Source organism: Acinonyx jubatus, chromosome C1 (genome assembly GCF_027475565.1).
Source record: "Acinonyx jubatus isolate Ajub_Pintada_27869175 chromosome C1, VMU_Ajub_asm_v1.0, whole genome shotgun sequence".
Classification (NCBI taxonomy): domain Eukaryota; kingdom Metazoa; phylum Chordata; class Mammalia; order Carnivora; family Felidae; genus Acinonyx; species Acinonyx jubatus.
Genome location: NC_069381.1, coordinates 34,346,984 through 34,366,074, shown reverse-complemented (window position 1 = coordinate 34,366,074; position 19,091 = coordinate 34,346,984). Strand labels below are relative to the sequence as shown.

The 19,091-nt window shown below is 46.4% G+C and overlaps 1 protein-coding gene across 8 annotated transcripts in view; it reads left to right on the top strand.

Annotated features, from left to right (window-relative positions):
* The window catches only part of ERI3 (ERI1 exoribonuclease family member 3), a 127,612-nt gene that overhangs the window by 60,455 nt on the left and 48,066 nt on the right, over positions 1–19,091 (top strand). For 7 of the 8 annotated variants that reach the window (XM_027059388.2, XM_027059392.2, XM_053213089.1 and 4 more), the window contains one exon: positions 5,072–5,144. The exons of the other annotated variant lie outside the window; for it this stretch is intronic. In XM_027059388.2, the coding sequence (XP_026915189.1) occupies positions 5,072–5,144 (73 nt within the window). The remainder of the gene's footprint in view (positions 1–5,071; positions 5,145–19,091) is intronic. 8 annotated transcript variants of the gene reach the window in all.

Below are 19,091 nucleotides of genomic sequence, written 5' to 3'. Positions count from 1 at the left end.
ATTCCAGCCCATCCATCACTAGCTACTCTCCTCAACTTGAGGAAAAGTGATCTTGAAAGGCGGGCCGTTTATCACCCAGGGTCTGTTTATCTCCTCTGGTGGGGGGAACGGAAACAGGAGAGACAAAGAGCTGTGTCCCCAGCCAAGTGCTGCCTTGGCTGGGATAGTCTGCTGGTGCTGGGTGCAGACTTTTCACACTGGCTGTGGAGTCTCTGACAAGGTGCACCTCCCAGGCTGGGACCCAGTGGGAATGGGACCTTTCCTGAGGTCTAGGAAACCTGGCAGTTCTGAAACACAGGACAGCCAGCAACAACATTGTGCACGCATGTTCGTTTCAGAATGGGCAAGCATAGAAACCCAACATGGCCATGAGCCCCACTGCCCCTCATAGGTGTTCCTTTGGCAGGAGCATACATCTGGCTGATTGGCTGGGTCTGTTGGCCTACTCCTTCCCCAGACTGGGCTTTCTATCCCTCCATGGTGCAACTGTGACTTTGAAGAAGACCGAACCTTTCTCCCTACTCTTTCCTTTGCTCCTCAGTACTCTCCTTTTTCTACATATCAGATGGGACAAAATAGTTCGCCCTTGCAGGTGAACTGTATGTGCATCCTCAAGTTTTTGGACACCAGGATTGACAGCCTACATCACTTCAAGATCCGGGTCTCATGGCTTTCACAGAGAGGCAGAAAGGGATCACATATGGCTCCAGATTCAGCTGGCCTCCTGCTCTTTAAGGGCTCGAGTGTGCTAAAACTGAGAGTGACATATATCTCCCTGATTTGGAGTTGCCCCTAAGATTTACAGAGAGAGAAAAGCACAGAAGGAAGAGTGTGCATAAACTTTGCCAGCACTGGTGCCTGCATTCCTGCTGCTCCTGGCTGATGGTGTCTGTCAGTCTGTCGCTCAGACCTCCGTGGATGCTGCTGGCCTCAACTCAAGCCTAGCAGTTCTAGTAGAGCCCCCCAGCTCTGCTCCAGCTAATCTTCAAAGCTGAGCTCCTGTTCACAATGGCTTCATCCTGCCCCTACCCATTAGCGAGGGTGGTGTTCCCTTAATGAGCTAGTCCCCTGCCTTGGCTGGCGCCGAGCTGGTCACACCTGTTTGCCATCAGGGCTGTCTGGGCCCAGCCCAAGCACTGGGCTGCAGGTGGTGGGGCTGGATGAGGGGTGGGTAGGGAGGGCCGGGTTCCTTATGCTTTGTGCCCTATGCTTTTGCGGGGGGGAGGGGGGGAGTTTCCTGCAACCCTCTTCCTCCCACACTCTTTTCTTTCTAAGTGGAGGAAGGCTCTCTGCTTTCTTCTTTGTTATTTAGAAGGAGTAGGAAGGGAACTTGAGAAATACCCCATCTTTTCTATTCTAACTCCTGCCTGGATGGAGTAGCAAGGAGCTAGTCAGGCATCTTTGAGGAGGGTTTGATGTTCTGTTTTGATGACCCTAGGGGCCCACTGTGATGAGAGCAGTGTCACATGGTGAATGCTGAAGACGGAGCCCCTCTCTAGCCCTAGGTCTGATAGTACTTGGAAACTGATTATATCCCTCAGTTTAGAGCCCACGGCAGGGCTGGGGGCCCTTCCTTAAAGGGGGCCCCTTACGTTCGTGAAGCTGAAGGAAGTTTTGATTTGGTTGAAAAAATCTCATTCCTTTTTATGGCCTGGACATAATTGGCTCTTTTCTATTGGCCATCGGTGATGTCATTCCGACCCTCATAAAGAAGGGGAAATCACACCTGTGGACTCGGTGCATAAAATTTCATTGGGCAACAGTAATAAGCATGGCCAGATGATGTTTGGGCAGTTGAGGAGCTCTGTGCCCAGTGATTCCAGCTGCATGGAGACCTGGGCACCATAAACCTGCCTGCACGTTCATGCCCGCAGGCTAGTCCAGGGCCCACTGCCAGTGGCTCTTTTCCTGGGATCAGTATCTGGTGGGAACTCAGTATTCAGACCCTTTGTGCCAGGGGGACTTTTGCCCTTTTACTTTCCAAATTAGTGGAACCATGTACCCACTGGTACCCACTGATCCTAGCCTTAGGCTCCTAAGAACCTTGGACCCAGGTGTGACCTTGAGCAGTAACCACCATGCTGTCTGCCTCTCTAAAGCCTCAAACCTTGCCTTTCCAGGGACTGTAAAGAACTCTGAGCGCATGTGCATGACTGATACCTTGTACAGTCAGAAGGCTGAGATCCCATTTCTAGTTCTCCCTTGGCTTGTTGTGTTATCGAGCAAATCCTTTTCTTCTTTGGACGTCAGTTTCCTATTTTATGTAGGAGATGGCTACTACTCTGACCTACCTTTCTCACAGGGTTTCTCTTGGTGTTCTCTAAGCTGGGTAGGGTTCTGTCTTAGAAATGTGTAGCTGTCTTCCCGTGAAACTCCCATCTGGAATTTCAAGTTCTGGCATATGGCTCTGTGGCTCTGTGAAGATGGGCCTGGACCTGCTACATTTCTACTGCTCATGTCCTGGAGTCACAGGGCTAGGACCACCCACAGACTGGAGGACTCAACAACCTGAATGCCTGTGAGTCTGCAAACTTCATGTGTATCTGCAAGTGACTAGAGCCTGGGTGAGAATTATAGTCCCATCCTCCTCTGCTTCAGTCAGTCATGGGATACAGATAGCACTCAGGGTTGCTGCTGAGCCATATCTGAGGCTGACTATCCAGCCTGACAGTCTGTCTAGTCTGTCTTAGATGTAGCCCCTCTGGTACAGATCCTCCCCCTAGAAGATCAGGCAAGATCCTACTGAGCTAGACCCTTCCTACCTGGGTAGAAATGTCTACCTTTGAAATCTTGCTGAAGAGGGAGCCTCCTACTCACCCTGCTGCCAGGGCTAGCCCAGCCAATAGGACTCCTGATCCATGTCATCTAAAAGAATGGGGACACTGGGAATGGCTAAGGGTGAATATGATAGGTGGCCCGATTCTTGCTTTTTCCTGGCCAGACCTCTTGACCTGTTCCTTTGCAGATTCTGCTGCTTCTGGTTGCCCCCTTCACTCACAGGCCTTAATGTGATTTTTCAAAAATAGCTGAGCTCAGCAAGCATTTTCACAAATAACAAGATAAGAACACAAAAGAAAAATTGAAGGAAATAAGAAAGTTATCCAAACAATATAGTTCTCCTTAAGCAACCACATTTTAGCTCCTAAGGCTATCTTTCATCTTTCAAAAACCTTGCTGGGGCGCCTGGGTGGCTCAGTCAGTTGGGCATCCGACTTCGGCTTGGGTCATGATCTCGTGGTCTGTGAGTTCAAGCCCCGCGTCAGGCTCTGTGCTGACAGTTCGGAGCCTGGAGCCTGCTTCAAATTCTGTGTCTCCCTCTCTCTCTGACCATCCCCCACTCATGTTTGGTCTCTCTCTCTCTCTCTCTCTCAAAAATAAACAAACATTAAAAATTTTTAGAATTGAGGGAGTCCAAAATTAGAGCTGGCTGCTGCGTGTAGTGGGTTCCATGTGTGTGACAATGGTCTTGATTTCCATTTTAGCTCAGTAGAACTTATGAGACATTAATCTGGGCCATCTCCCACCATACTCTTCCCTGCTCTCTCATCTACTCTCATGGCTTTAATTTCATTTAAATTACATTAATGATTCAGCAATTTATATCTCCAATCCAGACCTCTCCTCAAAGTGGATATCCAGCTGCCCCTTTAGATGTCATCCCACTGCCACATGTCTCCTAAACACTTTGAACTCAGTAGATATTGAGTGCTTGCCATGTGCCATGCATGTATGTAAAACTGCATTTCCAAACTTGTGCCTCCTTCTGTGGTATTTGGAGGTGAAGTAGTAAGCAGTCACTGTGATTTAGGCAGAGAATTTAAAAACAGTAATAAAAATGATGATTAAATACTGGTCTGCTCTGGGTGTCAGATATCCTCTCTATGCCCCTGCCTCGTTCTTTGTGTCTGATTCTGAGTAGAATGAAACCAGCCAAGCCATAAGCCTTTGAATTGGGCTCTACCACTTCTCATTGGGCCTTGCATCCCACTTGATGGCCAAGGCCTCCTTTACGTCTCTTCTGTCTGTTCCTTGCTTGTTACCTCTACAGCTGTTGTCTAGTCTCTGAGTTACTACCCAGCTTTTTTAGTGTATTGTTTTTGCTGGCCCCAGAAAAATCTATGTAAATCACAACTATTCAGAGCCTCTCTATTGCTTATGGCCAAGCTTAGCAAGAAAGTTCTGTGATCTTTCCCAGCTAATATTTTTGGTATCTTCCTCCATCTTTTCATGTACCCTAGTGCTCCAACTTAAGGCTGTTTAGTCTATTTCTTTTATTGTCCATTCCATTGAACAAATTGTGAGCCCCTTATAGGCAGTGGCTAAGTCTTAACTTTTTGAGCTTTAAGTGCCTGTTTATTATTAAACATCAGTAAATGGTTGAATGGATTTATGTGGGTAAACATTATATCTAGAGGGAAAGACCATTTATAAATTATAATTTAAAGAAAAAATAACAGGCTCTTGGTTTAAATTCTGAGCTCTTATCCTTTTGCATGGTTTGCTCTATCTGCAGAAAGCCTATTGCTAGAGACTTAAGGGTGAACTGAAGCCCCTGTCTAGCCAGCTCCACGTGTTCCTTTTCTCTCTCCTCTTGTCTTATATCCCTGCCTCTCTGTTGTAACAAAACAGCTACACCCTGGTGCATTGGAAAGAACATGGGCTTTGGGGTGAAACAGACCTGGGTTCGTTTCTTGGCACTGTCATTTTTTAGCTTTGGGACCTTAGGTAACCCCTCTGAATCTCATTTTCTCATCTGTAAAATGTAGGCAACAATAGCTACCTCATAACGTCGTTCTGAAGAATCATGTGAAACTGTAAGTAAGATCCTTAGCATATTGTAGGTCATCAGAAAATAGTAGCTGCTTGTATTTTGTATAGAGTCTCCCAAGTTTTCACATTTAGATCTGGAGCCCAGTGTCTAGGGTGCTAGAGGTGGGGAGCCTTTCTTGGGCAGGGTAGGACCCGTGACTAATGGGGTAGCCTTCTGAGGTCTATTTGCATTTCCTAGATTCCGACTCCATGCCTGGGACAATGGGTGTGCCCAACTTGTTCTCTTTTCCCTTTCTTGTAGGCTCCCAGGTCAGTGCCAGTACTTGGGCTTGCCAGTGGCGGACTACTTCAAGCAGTGGATTAATCTGAAAAAGGTACTGTGTCTGAGCCCCACTCTGGTGCTTCCTCTGGGTTTCCTGTGCATCAGATCCTGTCCCCTCTTGCTTTCTTTACACATCTCTATTTTCTTTTTGTTGTCATCGCTTTCCTTTTCTTTCTGTTCTTCTCTTTTCTCAACGTCCTTCCTTCCTCTTCCCTAGTTAATATGTACTGTAAGGTTGTGGCCCTTTCTGGGAGTGGGGAGTTGCTTGGGGACCAGGCTGAGGGGTAGAGTATGATACTGCCCTATATGGTGTCATCCAGGTATGCAGAGAAGTCCCAGTGAAGGGAATTTTCCAGATTCTTGCTCAAAACTAAATCACTGAGATGAGCTACATTTCCTTTAGGAGAGATGTGGCACTAGCTAAGCCTTTGGGAAAGTATACTTATTTGATGTGGTCATGAGTGTGGTCTCTGACCCTCCTGAGTGGCCCTGGTATCTCCATGTGGTTGGGAGGTAGAGTTGGTTCAGGCTGGCTGTGGTCCTGCCTAGCCCCGGCAGAACCTTGGTCATGTGAGAAGGACTGCGCACAATAGAGCCCAGTTCCCTTTGAATTTGAGGAAGGAGACTGACACTAATACAACACCAAGCATCTGGGGAGTGGGTGCTGGGGCTGTGGGCTGGGAGAAACCCTGTGTAGTTATGAAGTTGGGGCCTGGCAGAGGTTGAATTACCCAGAAAACTACTTTCCTAGTGTGTGCTACACTAGGTAAGCAGAAGAAAGAAGGTACAGGAATAGACTCCCCAAGATCTCTGCTCTGTTGGCATCCTTTCTCCAGGAGGCCCAGCCCACTAGGGAAACTCACACCCATAAATCCTTCTGATGTAAGGACAACAGCCCTGAACGCCTCAGGGACCCCATGTTGCTGGTTAGCTTAGTGACTCCCAGGAAATCAGAGAAGAGAGAACACACCAAAGATCAGAGTAGTGGCTCCCAGGGGGCCTTAGAGAAGAGAGAAGCCAGTGAAGGGTAAAACTAGGTATTGTGAGGATTTGGGTCTTGAACTGGGCGTTCAAGGAAGGTGGAATATGGGTCTGAAGAGAAGACTTTCCAGCAGGAGGAACAGCATTCTTTTGGTGTGTGTATGGGCTGGAGCTAAGTGAGCATGTGGAGGAACAGTAGAAGAGAATGACCTTGGACTTAGTTCCATAGGTCTCAGGGCAGCCATTCTTTGTGGCAACATTGTGAACTCCTTTGCTTTCCCCTGGTACTCAGGTCCTTCACACCTGGTCCTTGGCTTGTTTGTATTTTGACACTTACCCACCTCTCCAGCTGATCTCTCTTGGGCCTGAGCAGCAGCTACTTACTAACTTCCATCTTTGGCTGAGGGGACCAGGCTCTGTCCTACCTTCAGGTCTTGGCCTGTGGCCTTATCTTTGTCTGAAGTGCCCCCTAGTCATTTTCATTGGGCACATTCCCTCTTCTTGAAGATTCAGCTCAGGTATCACCTCTTCTGGGAAGCTCAGCAGTCAGTCTTTTATCTTGAGACTCCTTGACCCTTTGGATACCTGTGATCTTTGGGTGTTGAAACTGAGTCCAAATATGTTTCCTTGTAGACATGTCCATCTGGAGCGTAGAGACTGAGGCTGGCTCCTTTCTGTATCTGCAATAGCCAGGTCAGTGGTGGGTACAGAGTATGTGCTCAGTGAATAGTTGCTGGCTGGCTGACTGATCTTTGAGAGCTGGCTCCACAGAGGCCCTCTCATGCAGGGCTTGGCGGGCTATGCATGAAGGTGTGGCTAGGCCTGTGCTCCTGAAGATAGCATGCCAGCTGTCAGAGTGCATCTGAGGCTGCTTGCTGGCCTCAGCAAATGCAATGTGAAGGCCCGGCCAGGCGAGGCAGGCGCTGACCTGAACAATTGCTCTGTGAAGTTCACTAGACTTTTTGGTGTCTGGATAGCTCCCTGCCTCCAGGTTCCTTGGCAGAGAGGCAGGAAAACAGCCGACCCGTGTGTTAACATTGCCACTCAGGGCTACCTTGATGCTGCTGGGGTTGGAGGCAGGCTGTCCTGAGCCTGTTCCGCTTGGTTCTCTGCCAGACTGTGCTGAGCCATAGAGGAGGAAATGGGTACAAGTGGAAACTGGACTCCGTTCCCAGTTGGCCTTGTGATTGCTTCTTGGTAGGTCAACTGAGCAGGTCTAGGAAAAATAAGAGTGGCATGAGGAGAGTGGCAATAGAGGGGTCTAACCCCTTCTTCTCAGCCCTCTAGCCATATCATGTTCCAGCTGTGCCACAGGATCCAGCAGGAAAGATGACTTAATTACAAACTCTGGGCCAGTCCTTGTGAGCAGCCATTCAGGACAGAGAGGCTGCAGGTCTGACCTTTATACTACATGAGTTAGTACAGGCCACACAAAGATTCCTGCTCCCTTAAAAAGAGTAACAATAAGAATAAGCCAATGGTAAGCCAGTAACCCATTGCCAGGGTTGCATGGGTACTATGCAGTGTATTATTCTATGCTTTCTTTCCTCCTGTGTGACCCAGGCCCTGGCTGTCTGCAGGGCCCTCTCCTGTACTTGATCTTACTCTTTCCTCCCTACTTTCCTTCCTTCCCCTCTCCGGCTTAACTCCAACAGCGGAACTTTGCTCACGGAAAAAGTAGGGACGGTCCTGGTCACCAAGACTTGCCCAGTGAGTGAACTGGGACTGAATTCACTATCCCCATTTCCGAAGGCCTCTCCTGTCCAGAAATGGTGTGCATTGCATCAGGAAAGAACAGTTTTTCAGCAGCCAGGTTTCCACATCTCCCTCCTCCACCAACTTCCCCTGTAGCAGAGTGGAGCAAGCCAATGTTTGCTGACATTTGGAGTGTCATTGAATGATCTTACACTCTTATTGAACTGTCAGCTTAGAGAAGACTTGGGGCCCTGCTCCCAGCTCCCTCCAGGAGGTCAGAGCTGTCACTGAGGAGCCAGAAGAATACACACACACATACACACACACGCATGCACGCATGCATAAACATACACGTTTACTCATGTGAATGAATATACCCAAGCAGGCATACCCAAAATTGTATGTATGTTTCCATTCATACAAATGGGTGTGTATATATATTCACATAGTCACCTTCAGAAATACATGGCAATGTACACAGGTACAAATACACTTATACATTCCTATTCATAAAGCATTAAGACACATGCATATGTATATATAAACATACCCATCTTCATCAGTAAACACATATTCTTGAGTGCCCTCTGTGTTCTAGGTACTGTACCAGGCCTGGAGATATAACAGAAAAGATGGATATTAAATAATTCTAATTGTGTTGTAAGTCCTGAGTCGTGTTGTCATTTGATAAGGGGGCCTGATTTAGGGGGTCACAGTCAGAGAATGGTTTCCTGAGGAAGGGTGTCTCAGCTGAGATCTGAAGGATGAGTAGGAATTAGCTAAGCATGTGGCAAGGCCCTGAGATAAGGAGAAGCCTGGCAGCTTCATGGGACTAGAATGTAAGTGCCACGAGAATGGAGAATTTTTGTCTCCTCTGTTCACTGTTCTGTCCTGATCACTTTTTTTAATGTTTATTTATTTATTTTGAGAGAGAGAGAGAGAGTGCACGCAAGTGGTGGTGGGTCAGAGAGAGAATCCCAACAGGCTATGTGCTATCAGCACAGTGCCCAACATAGGGCTCGAACCCACAAACTGTGAGATCATGACCTGAGTTGAAGTCAGGAGTCGGATGCTTAACCGACTGAGCCACTCAGGCACCCCTGTCCTCATCACTTTGAAAAGTTCCTGGCACACAGTAGATGTTTAGTCATTATTTGTTGAATGAATGATAGTCTGGAGCATAGTGAGTGTGAGGAAGAGAGGAGAGTTGCATGGGATGAAACTAGAGGAGGAGGCAGGGGCTTGTAGGTCACACTTTAGATTTTGATCCTTATCCTTAGGGTAATGGGAAACTATTAAAGGACACTAAACATAAGAAAGGTATCATCTGATTTGCATTTTGAAAAAGCTCTTTCTGGATACAGTATAGAGAGTGCTAAGAGTTGATATGGGGGGATCAGTACTGGTTTCTCTTAATGGGGTTATAGTTGGCATGTTAGGATGGCAAATCATTGTATGGGCAACATTGCTGAACTTGTAGCATCTCTGTTCCCCCAGTTCACTGAATGCTAGTAGTGCCTTTCACCAAGTCATTGTGACAACCAAAAACATTCCCTCCCTGCCATGTACACATACATTTCCACGGGCCTAGACAGGGGTGGGAATGGGGAGGCACTGTCCCCTAGGTGAGAACCACAGAATTAGACCATTGCTATATAGTCCAGGTGAAAGTTGATAATTATTGGGATTAAACTTATAGCAGTGGAAATGTAGAGACATGGATTGGTTTTACAGTGTTAAATGGTATAGTCAGTTCTGCTATAGTGCCACATAGACCTTTTTAAGAATCCCCATGCTATGAAAAGTTGTAAGAAAAAGTTGCAATAAAAATGGGGTTAGGAGCATAATACTCAGAAACTTCATCAGTGACATATGAAAAAGATAGGAATCTAAAAAGAATGGTAGCATAATTTTACACATGTTAAATGGTTAAGAAATACATAAATACTACAATAAATATGGCACTCTACCTTGAAAAAACCCCGAGGTTTGCTTGGCAGTGGGCATGAGAAAGGTTGCAACTTGGGAGTTATTATGAAGTGGTGGAAAGAGAGTTCTCTGGAATCAGTTGGAAAGTTGTAGCCAGATGGATGCAGTGTATAATACATGTGGCAATCTAGGAAGCTGCTATCTGTTTGAAGTGTAAGCATGTGTATATTTTGCATATTCTTACACAGCTCTCTTTAGGTGGGTATACTTTCCTGTGTTTATAGCTTATGGACAAAATCACACATAAACAAATGCAAAATTTGCGTTATGCTCAACTGTTTACTAATACATTGCATTGGAGTGAATTTGCTCTTTCAAAACCAGTATTATAGCAAAACTGACTATACAGTAGATACAAAATCGTGATTGATTGGCTGTGAAGGTTGATGATGGAGGAGGAAACCACAGTGACTCTAAGGTTTATGATTTGAGGAACTGGATGAATTGGAATGAATGTACTGATGTCATGGAAGAAGGAGAAGTTTATAGATTAAAAGAGAAGACGAATTGGGACATGCAGAGTTTAGATGCTTTTCAGACATTCTTGTGAAGCTGTTGAGGCGGTAGTTGAATACAAAGATATGGGATTCAGGGATAAGGTCTGGCTAAGAGGTACAGATTCAGGGGATCTCTTGGCGGATGAGTGATCATTGAAGCCATGGGAGTGGAGTATACAGGGTGAGAAGAGAGAAAAGCCAAGAATGAGCACTGAGAGATACCTACACTTGATACATAGAGGAGGAAGAATCAGACATAGAGAAGAAGGAGTGGTCACCGATAGCAGTGGTAAAAGTTCTTGTTTATTGATCGCATCTTGTGTGCTAGACCTGTATTGTCCGGTATAATTGCCACATTTTTCATTTATTTCAGTTTTTATTTCATTTTATTTTCAGTACTTTGAAGTATATTTAGAACAACCTGGGTTGGTGAATTTACGTTTTCAACTGTTAACTGTTTAAAATCTAAATACAGATCTAGTATTTCTGATGATGATTTAGCATTTGAATTGAGATGTATTGTAAGTGTCAATTGCACACTTAAATACACAACAGTTCATTAATTTTTATACTGATTACTTGTTGAAATGATTATCTGTTATTTGCATATCTCTATTTTTCACATTTAAGGTTGAGAAAACAGGCACGTAGTGTTGATGAAACTTGCTCAGTGTCCCACGACATGGCAGAGGTAGAACTTAAATTTAGTTTTGCTTGACTCTTTGTGCTAAGGAGAGTAAACAGGGTAAAAAGGAGAGAGTAAAGAGTGATAGAGAAGAGGTAGACCAGGAGAGTGTGGTGCCACAGAAACCACAGAAAGAAAGAGTTTTCAGGACAAGGGGACTGGTCATCTCTCAGAGAGCCGCATAAAAGAAAGACTGAAATACAAGCACCAGACTGAGACACAAGGACCTTGGTGACCTTGGTGAAAACGCTTGATGGTGTAAGAGGGACAGGAGCCAAATTGGAGTGAATTGGGGGGTAAATGAGGTGACAGAGAAATTTTAACCTTTTTAGAAATGTGGCTTTGAAGGAGAGAGAAAGGACAAGCACCATGAGGGGGCAAGTGTGGGGTTGAGGCAGGTGGCACGTTTTAAGATGGGAGACATGTGCTTGTTTGTAGGCACTCTTAGAGAGGAAAGTTTGAAAATATAGGAGTGAGAGATGTTGAGAGAAGATGGGATGGAGAAAACAATGGTATGGAAACTGGCTGTCTGCAGGAGGAAGGACCCCCTTGTCTTGTGAGGGGGAAGGAGAAGATGGATGCGGTAGATGCAGAAGGTTGGCAGAATTGATGGCAAGTTGAAGTAGTTCCCATCTGATGGCTTTTATTTTTCTCTGTGAAGTAGATGAGTCATTTGCTGGTAACTAATAACAGAGGACTGGGAAGGTTTGTAGAAAGTCAGAAGGATTGCTGTAGTTTTAGTAAAGGAAAGAAGTGTGAGCCGACTTGAGAAGTATAGTAGGATTTCTAGGCAGTGTTGAGAGTCCCATCTAGGTTGATGGCATTAATTCCTAGTGGAACCACTCCGTTCAGTTGTAGGACTTTTCTTTAGCAGAGCTCCACTGCCTGTCTGTAGGGATGCCGAGAGCGTACATTTAGATTCATCCGGGGTGGAGACTTTCCCAAGAAGTGTGATGAAAGGAACAAAGGAGTTGTTGAAGATACTGCCAGGATGAACTATGATATCTCAGCTGGATGCCGAGGAAAGAGAAAATAGCAGGGGGCCTGACGGATATGGAAAAAGTAGCTGGGTCCCTGTACGACGACGAGGAAAGGTGTATCAGGTGTAGTCGAGCATGCCACATGGAAAGATAAGAGATTATGATTAGAGTAGGCTATCTGAATTAGTGATTTCAGAGATGGGGCAGTTCTTGGTGTTGGCAGGTTCCAAGGTGTGCCCGTGGGAGTGAGTAGCTAAGATTGGGTGGAGGAAAATGTTAGTGCAAATAAGAGGTCAAGAAATGGATAACTCAGATGAGACTTCCATACGGAAGTGAGTATGTGTATGCACACATGCACGCATAATGTATACATTCTCACTGCATATGCATGGACACATAGGGATAAGTATAAACAAATATATGCCTCCACGTATACATATATAGTTCATGCGCATTCAGACCAAACCATGCAAGTGCATGCATATACAGTCACATTTGGTCTGGAATTCCCCCCGGGCCTGTTCAGGTGGGCTTTTGGGAAAGCAGGCAGACAGTCTTAGGAGGATTCTGAGTCGGTCCTGGCAGACAGGGCTCAGCCAGTCATGCTCAGAAGTTGTAGGGAGGGGTCACCTAGAATTTAACAGACCCGGATATACCAGGTATGGTGCTTGCTGCTCTACTTTTCCTCTGCCATCTGTGCTATCTACCTGGTTGTAATTTCTGGGTGCTCTGAAGAGGATGGGGTGGCGACCAGCTGTGAAAGAGAGAATAAGGAGGAGGAGACCTTCTTGGATCCCTCCAAAAAGGAGAAGCATTCCTCCAAGAAGCCTTTCTGTCTCCCCCACCCCCCTCCCCTGAGAGCAGACAGCAGGAAAAACTGCTGAAGGGAAGGTTGGTGTCTACGATTGAGTGCGACTTTTCCTGACCTTGGAGCATTCAGAGTCCCAATCAGTGCAGTAATAAATTAAGGGCTTATGGAGGAATAAATTCTTGGCCTTAATGAAGTTCTTTGCTGGGGGCCATAGGCAGGTCAGCAGGTCGGGATGATGCAGATTGGAGGCTCCAGCGAGTGGGCTCAGTCAGCTGGGAAGCCATCAGGAGTGAACAGATCTGAAAGTCTGTTGGTCCGGTCACTATTTTGGAGCCAAGGGGATAAAGCTGGTCAAGTTATAGGCAGCTTGACAGAGGCTAGGACTCTTTATGGAATGGTGGCTACATGGTGCCAGCTGCAGAACCCCTCCATTGGGGCTATTCAGAAGCTAATTTGCAAAAAACAAGAACAGAAAACCCCCGAAAACCAAGAGAGGGGTGTGGAGGTCTGGAGTCCCTACAAGGTGTTTGTTTTTATTTTGGAGGGCGAGAGGGCTATAACAAGACACATGCTTCCGGACCAGTAATGGTCAGAAGCAGACAGACCATGGCCAGGTCTTTGGCATCATCCAAAGTACAGAGCATTGTCCATGGGACAATTATGGGCTGCTATCCTAGTGGGAGAGCCCGCTCTCAGCCAGGTAGATCAGGGCCTCTAGCTGTCTTTGGGAAGAAATATGTGTACAGAGGACAGGACACAGAGCACCAGGTATAAATGAGGGAGAGGTGAGGACACAAGCATGGGACAAAGAGAGGTGAGTGGGAGAGCAGCCTGGAGTGCTTGCTGCTGGATTTGATGCTCAGGTCCCGGAGGGGCTGGTCTTGGGGGCTAGAGGCACATGGATTGTAGAGCCAAAACTAGAACCCAGGCCTCAAGACTTCACATCCTGAGCTCTTTCTCCTTTCTTCCTGCCCTCTGCAACATCTGCCCTTGGGAGTGAGCTCTTGGGATATAGTTAGGGTAGCAGGGGGAATAGTGCTGTATTTGGAATCAGGGGCAGCTGGAGCTAGAGAGAATGTCTCCTTTCTTATCTCCCTGCCCCCATGGTGTAGTGCCCTGCCTGGCTTTTCCTTTAAATATGTCTTACAGCTGTCTGAACTCTGAAATTTCTTTCACTCCTTCCCTCGCCTTGTTAACATGTGTTGCCTTTGGGGTAATCAGGGAAAAAATATTATGTCCTTTTACAATTACCGGGTTTTGGAATATTAAAATGTCTCGCTGCATCGGCACTGTTATTTTGATTGGTATTCTAACCTTTGACTAGCCCATAAAGCGCGCCGCTCCTGAAGCCAATATTGCAGGACTGAAATTTAATTCCGAAATGATTCCAGATAATAGGGAGACAGATAATATATGCATGAAGGATATTATGTTTGGACTAACTGCAGCAGGGCCAGGGCTGGGGAGCTGAATAATAGCCCAGAGTGAGTTATAATCTGTGGGACAGAAATGCCTTACTGTCAGGGCCAGGAGAGGAACTCTTAAATCAAAGGCACAGGAAAGGGTGGGATTGCAGTGTGCTTGTTTTGACAGGAAGAGCACTGGAGCCAAGTGGGTAGGTATGGAAGGCTGTGGCCCATCCCTTCTCTTGAGCAAAGTACCCAAGGCCCTGGATGAAGTATCTCACTGCAGCATCCCTATCTTTGTATTTCCCGTCCCTCTAACATTCTGGCCATATCAAACTTCTTGCCATTCTTCCAGTATACTCTTCAAAGGGACTGTTTTCGCTTCCCTTTGCTCATTCTGTTGCCTTTGCTTACGTTGCCTTCCCCCCCTTTTTTTGGTGCGTTGGGAAAACTCCTGTTCATCCTTCAAAACCCTCTTCTGTGAAGGCTTCTCTGACGTTCTCCCACCCCTGGTAGAAATAGTCAATCACCTTTGTATGGTTTCAGTACTTTTTATAATGAGTGTATCACATCCACTTGTAATTATCTGCTTCCATGTTTGTATTTCCTGCTAGAGTGAACTCTTTGGGGTCTACATGGCATCTATCTCTGTATTTCGAGTACTCAGCACTGGACTTGGTACACACTAGGTATCAACAAGAACTAACTGAACTCACACTGAATACAGGGCTGGACTAATGAGCTCCAGAGTCCAGATGCCTATTCCCCTGCCAGATTTCTCAAACAAATAGGCTTAAGGAGGTTAAGTAACTCGCCCAAGGGCACGTAGCCAGGAAGAGGTAAAGCTAGGATTTGAACCCTACTAGGAGTATTCTTTTCCCCAGACCATATATCTTAGGCAGGTGGGCAGTGAAGGAGTTGGAGGCCAGGGTTGGAAAGACAGAAACCCACTAACCTGACTCCTTCCTTTCATAGCTCAGGACTTGAGTCCTCTTTGCTAGAGATGGCATTGGTTCTTAACATTCATGTGTCACAGGTCCTGGGGTATTGTGCCTCCTGTTACTGCTAATGACCTTTGGACAATTATTCCACACAAAGACACTTCTCTACTGTGCATTTGTAACTAAGGATCAGGAAAGTACCTTAAGAAAGGTGCCTACTTGTGGTTTTGGAGAGCTCTTAGGGAGGTAGGCAGGCAGAGTACATGGAGCTCTTAGTTATGTCAGAAAACTTCACAGACATTCCCTTCCCCCTTCAGCACTTGGTGGAACTTGGGTTTGGGTGTTTAGAGATAAGATAAGGGAAGTACATAATAAAAAAGCTACAGTGAATTTGGTTGGCTTTCAAGTGGATTTGTATTTTGTTAATTACAACACTGTCTGCATAAACCTACGTAATTAGTGGTATGGCTATATGTGAGCTATGTCCTTCACTTAGTCTTCAGGTGGTGCTTGGTGTGTACACCGGCCCCTGGGGATGTAGCTCATAGGCTGGAGACCGTTAATGCAAGAGAGAGAACTTTAGAACCAGACGAGTCTGGCTCTAACTTCTAACATTGCTACCAGCTAGCTGTGTGACCTGGAGCAAACTCCTTAACCTCTCTGAACCTACAAAAGATCTGGCTAATACCTGACACACAGAATGTAGACTCTGGAGTCCAGGAGGCATGATTTAGAATCTTGACTGCATTTAACTGGCTGTGGGGTTTTGGGAAAATTACTTCTTTCAGCTTCAGTATCATTCTTTGTAGAAGAGGAAAAACAGTACCCATTCTTAGAGTTGTCTTGGGCCTCTGCTCTTCCCCTGTCCTCGTACTGACCACCAGGACTGATGTGACTAGGCTATAGGGGTGAAGGAGAGAGGAGTGCAAGGTAGATATAGAAGACTTTGTGTGTAGGAGCTAGGAAAAAGAGGCTCCCCCGGCAGAATTTGCGTGAGCACCAGCGAGGAAGAGCCTCATGCCATCTGTGGACTAGCTTACCCTTAGTGTGAAGGTAGTGAGCAGAGTTGACCATCTCATGTTCTTGACTCCAGCTGCCATCAGCATGGCTGCTGTCCAGTGGAGTGCAAAGTCACACTTACCTTCAGACAGTTCTTGGCTCTGTATGACCTTAGACAAGCTACTTGTTTTTTCAGAACCTTGGTTTCCTCCTTTGTACAGTAGAGATAATTAATAATAATGAAGTAGTAACTGCTCTAAATGCTTTATATGAAGTCACTCACTAATTCTCAGTTCTGTGAGATAAGTAGTATTATTAGCATCTTACAGATGAGGAAACTGACATACAGACAGGTAAAGTACCTTTCACAAGGTTCAGCAGCTAGTGAGTGATGGAACAGGTACCCGAGTCTAGGCAGTAGACTCCAGATACAGTGCTCTTATTGCTCTTGTTGCCTCCAGTGCAGAGGAGGGAGGTGTATCTCCTCTGGGCTGTAGGAGAGAAAGTCAACAAAGATTTCACTGAAACATTTGACTTGGGCCGTGAAAGTTTTCAGGAGACAGGGTGGGAAGGGCACTCCAGGCGGAGGGAGCAGTATAAACAAAGGCTGGGAGGGGTGTGGCAGCTTGCTGGATCGGAGAACTGTGTACCGTAGTTTTCAGGTTTTTTAAGCTACTGATGTGGGCCCACCGTGTGTATGCCTTCTCCCAGAGAAATGAGAGCAAGCTAGCACAGTAAAGTACCATTGCCCGATGTCTAGATGGAGACAGCCTAAGCCGCCTTCTAAGAATGGGGCAGTCACTCCAGAAAACTGCCATGTTCGTGTCCATGTGAGGGAAGAAAGAACCTATGGGCCCAGGATAGCAGGGAGGGAAAGAGGGCACCATGCCTTGTAGCATTTTTGGCGCTGGGCAGTCCAACACTGCTGTGCCAGAAGACCTCCACATCCTTACGGCAAAACGTGGCAAATTGCAAATGTGAAGAATCCATTAGGTCATGTTTGTAAAGCTTTTAGAAAAGTGCTGACACTTGGTGTGTGGGTGGGTAACCTAGCACACTCTTGGCCAGGGAGCTAGCCCACCTTGTTCTGCATCCTCGGTAAGAGTGGCCACAAGGGGAAATGGAGCAGATGAAGCATTCAGCTCATGGCAGCTGGGGTCCTCAGTGAAGTTCCCTGCCGCTGCTTCAAGTCGACCTCTACTCTGGAATGCTTGCAGTGTCCTTCATGGCAGGTCTTTGCAACAAGGCCCGCTGCGTGATCTGTCTGCCTCTTGCTGATTGCTGCTCAGAGTCTGCGCCCTGTCAAGTGAGGCTGCCTCTTTCTCCTGGTCCCACCGTGGGCCTTCCTCTGTCTTTCTCTTGTGTCCTTGAGGAGGTGAATTCTGAGAACAAGAGAGTGTGTGAGCTCTCCTGGGTCTGTTTGGAGCTTGGATTTAAGCGTAGGCATCCTGACTATAGAGCCGGTACTTTCTTTTTTTATATTTTTTTAATGTTTATTTATTTTTGAGAGAGAGAGAGAGAGAGAGAAAGAGCAAAGGAGGAGCAGAGAGAGGGGGAGACACAGAATCCAAAGCAGGCTCCAGGCTCTAAGTTGTCAACACAGAGCCCGACGTGGGGCTTGAACTCAGGAACCATGAGATCATGACCTGAGCTAAAGTTGGATGTTTAATTGACTGAGCCACCCAGGCACCCCTAGAGCCTATACTCTAACCCTTGGGCTAGCTTCTAGGGCCCAGAGTAGCCCAAGGTCCACACCTCTTGGTTATTTTGTGTGGCCTGGTCTGTCCTTGTGCAGGACCACGAGCCACTTGAGAATAGGGACTAGATCTCATTCTTGAATCCACCAGAATTCCCAATCCACAGAGTCAGACAAGCAGAGGGGATGTCAGGAATAAGTAGAGGCATAGAGATACTGTGGAAGAGCTGAGGGCAGTTGGGGAGAGAGGCGAGGCGAGGGAGAGGTTGACCCGTTAACACTCAGTGTTAAGTCTGAGAGAAGTAAAGGAACCATGAGTTACTCTGCCTTCTCCCAGGCTTCTGTTTTGTTTCATTTTTTTCTTTTTGTATTTTGTTTTGTTGTTGTTGTTATTGTTACTGCTTCTCTGGACCCTGGAACCCAGAAGGAATTACAGAAAAGGAGAGGAAAGGACAAAGAGACTTGTTTGAAGGCAGAAGTCACAGCCCTGCCTCCCTTCTCCTTCCCACATTGCCCTGCTGCCACTCTGGGAAGCAGACCTCATCTGTCAGTATCTATAATAGAGCACCAGCATTTTGAGCCCCACTTGGTGCCAGTCTCTGTGCTAGGTGCTTTACACACTTATTACATTTCATCTTCACAGCTACTCAGCAAGGAGGGAGCTGTTGTCCCTGTTTTATGGGTGCTGAAATGGAGACTAAGAAGCTTGCTCAAGGCCACATGACCAGGATGTAAATTCAGGTTTTCTCCTTTCCTGGCTTCTTTCTTGTCACTTGTCCCATAGCAGATACCACCTGAAGGCAGTTCCTCTGGTCTGGCCTGGTTGGAGCAGGAGGCTGAGGCAAACGCATACCAGCCATTACTAGTTGTATGGTCAATGAAAGTCAGTGATTGGGGAAGGATAGGGATTGGCCTCACACTCCAGGTTTCTTGGGAGTGACACCTATTTAATGGAGATCTGTCTGTGTGTGTGTATGAGGGTGCACCCAGGTGTAAATGGATGTCTATTTGTGTTTTAAAAAGTGTATTTCAGGAGATCCTGGGTGGCTCAGTTGGTTAAGCATCTGAGTCTTGATTTCTGCTCAGGTCATGATGTGATAGTCCTGAGATTGAGCCCCACTTTGGGCTCTGCGCTAACAGTGCAGAGCCTGCTTGGGATTCTTTCTCTCCCTCTTTGTCTCTTTCTCTCAAAATAAATAAATAAATAAACTTAAAAAAAAAATGAAGTGTATTTCTCCATGTGGGAGCTTTCTGTGTCCACTCAGGTATTTGCACATGCCCACATCTAGGAATATGGGTAAGGGTGTATGTATGGAGTC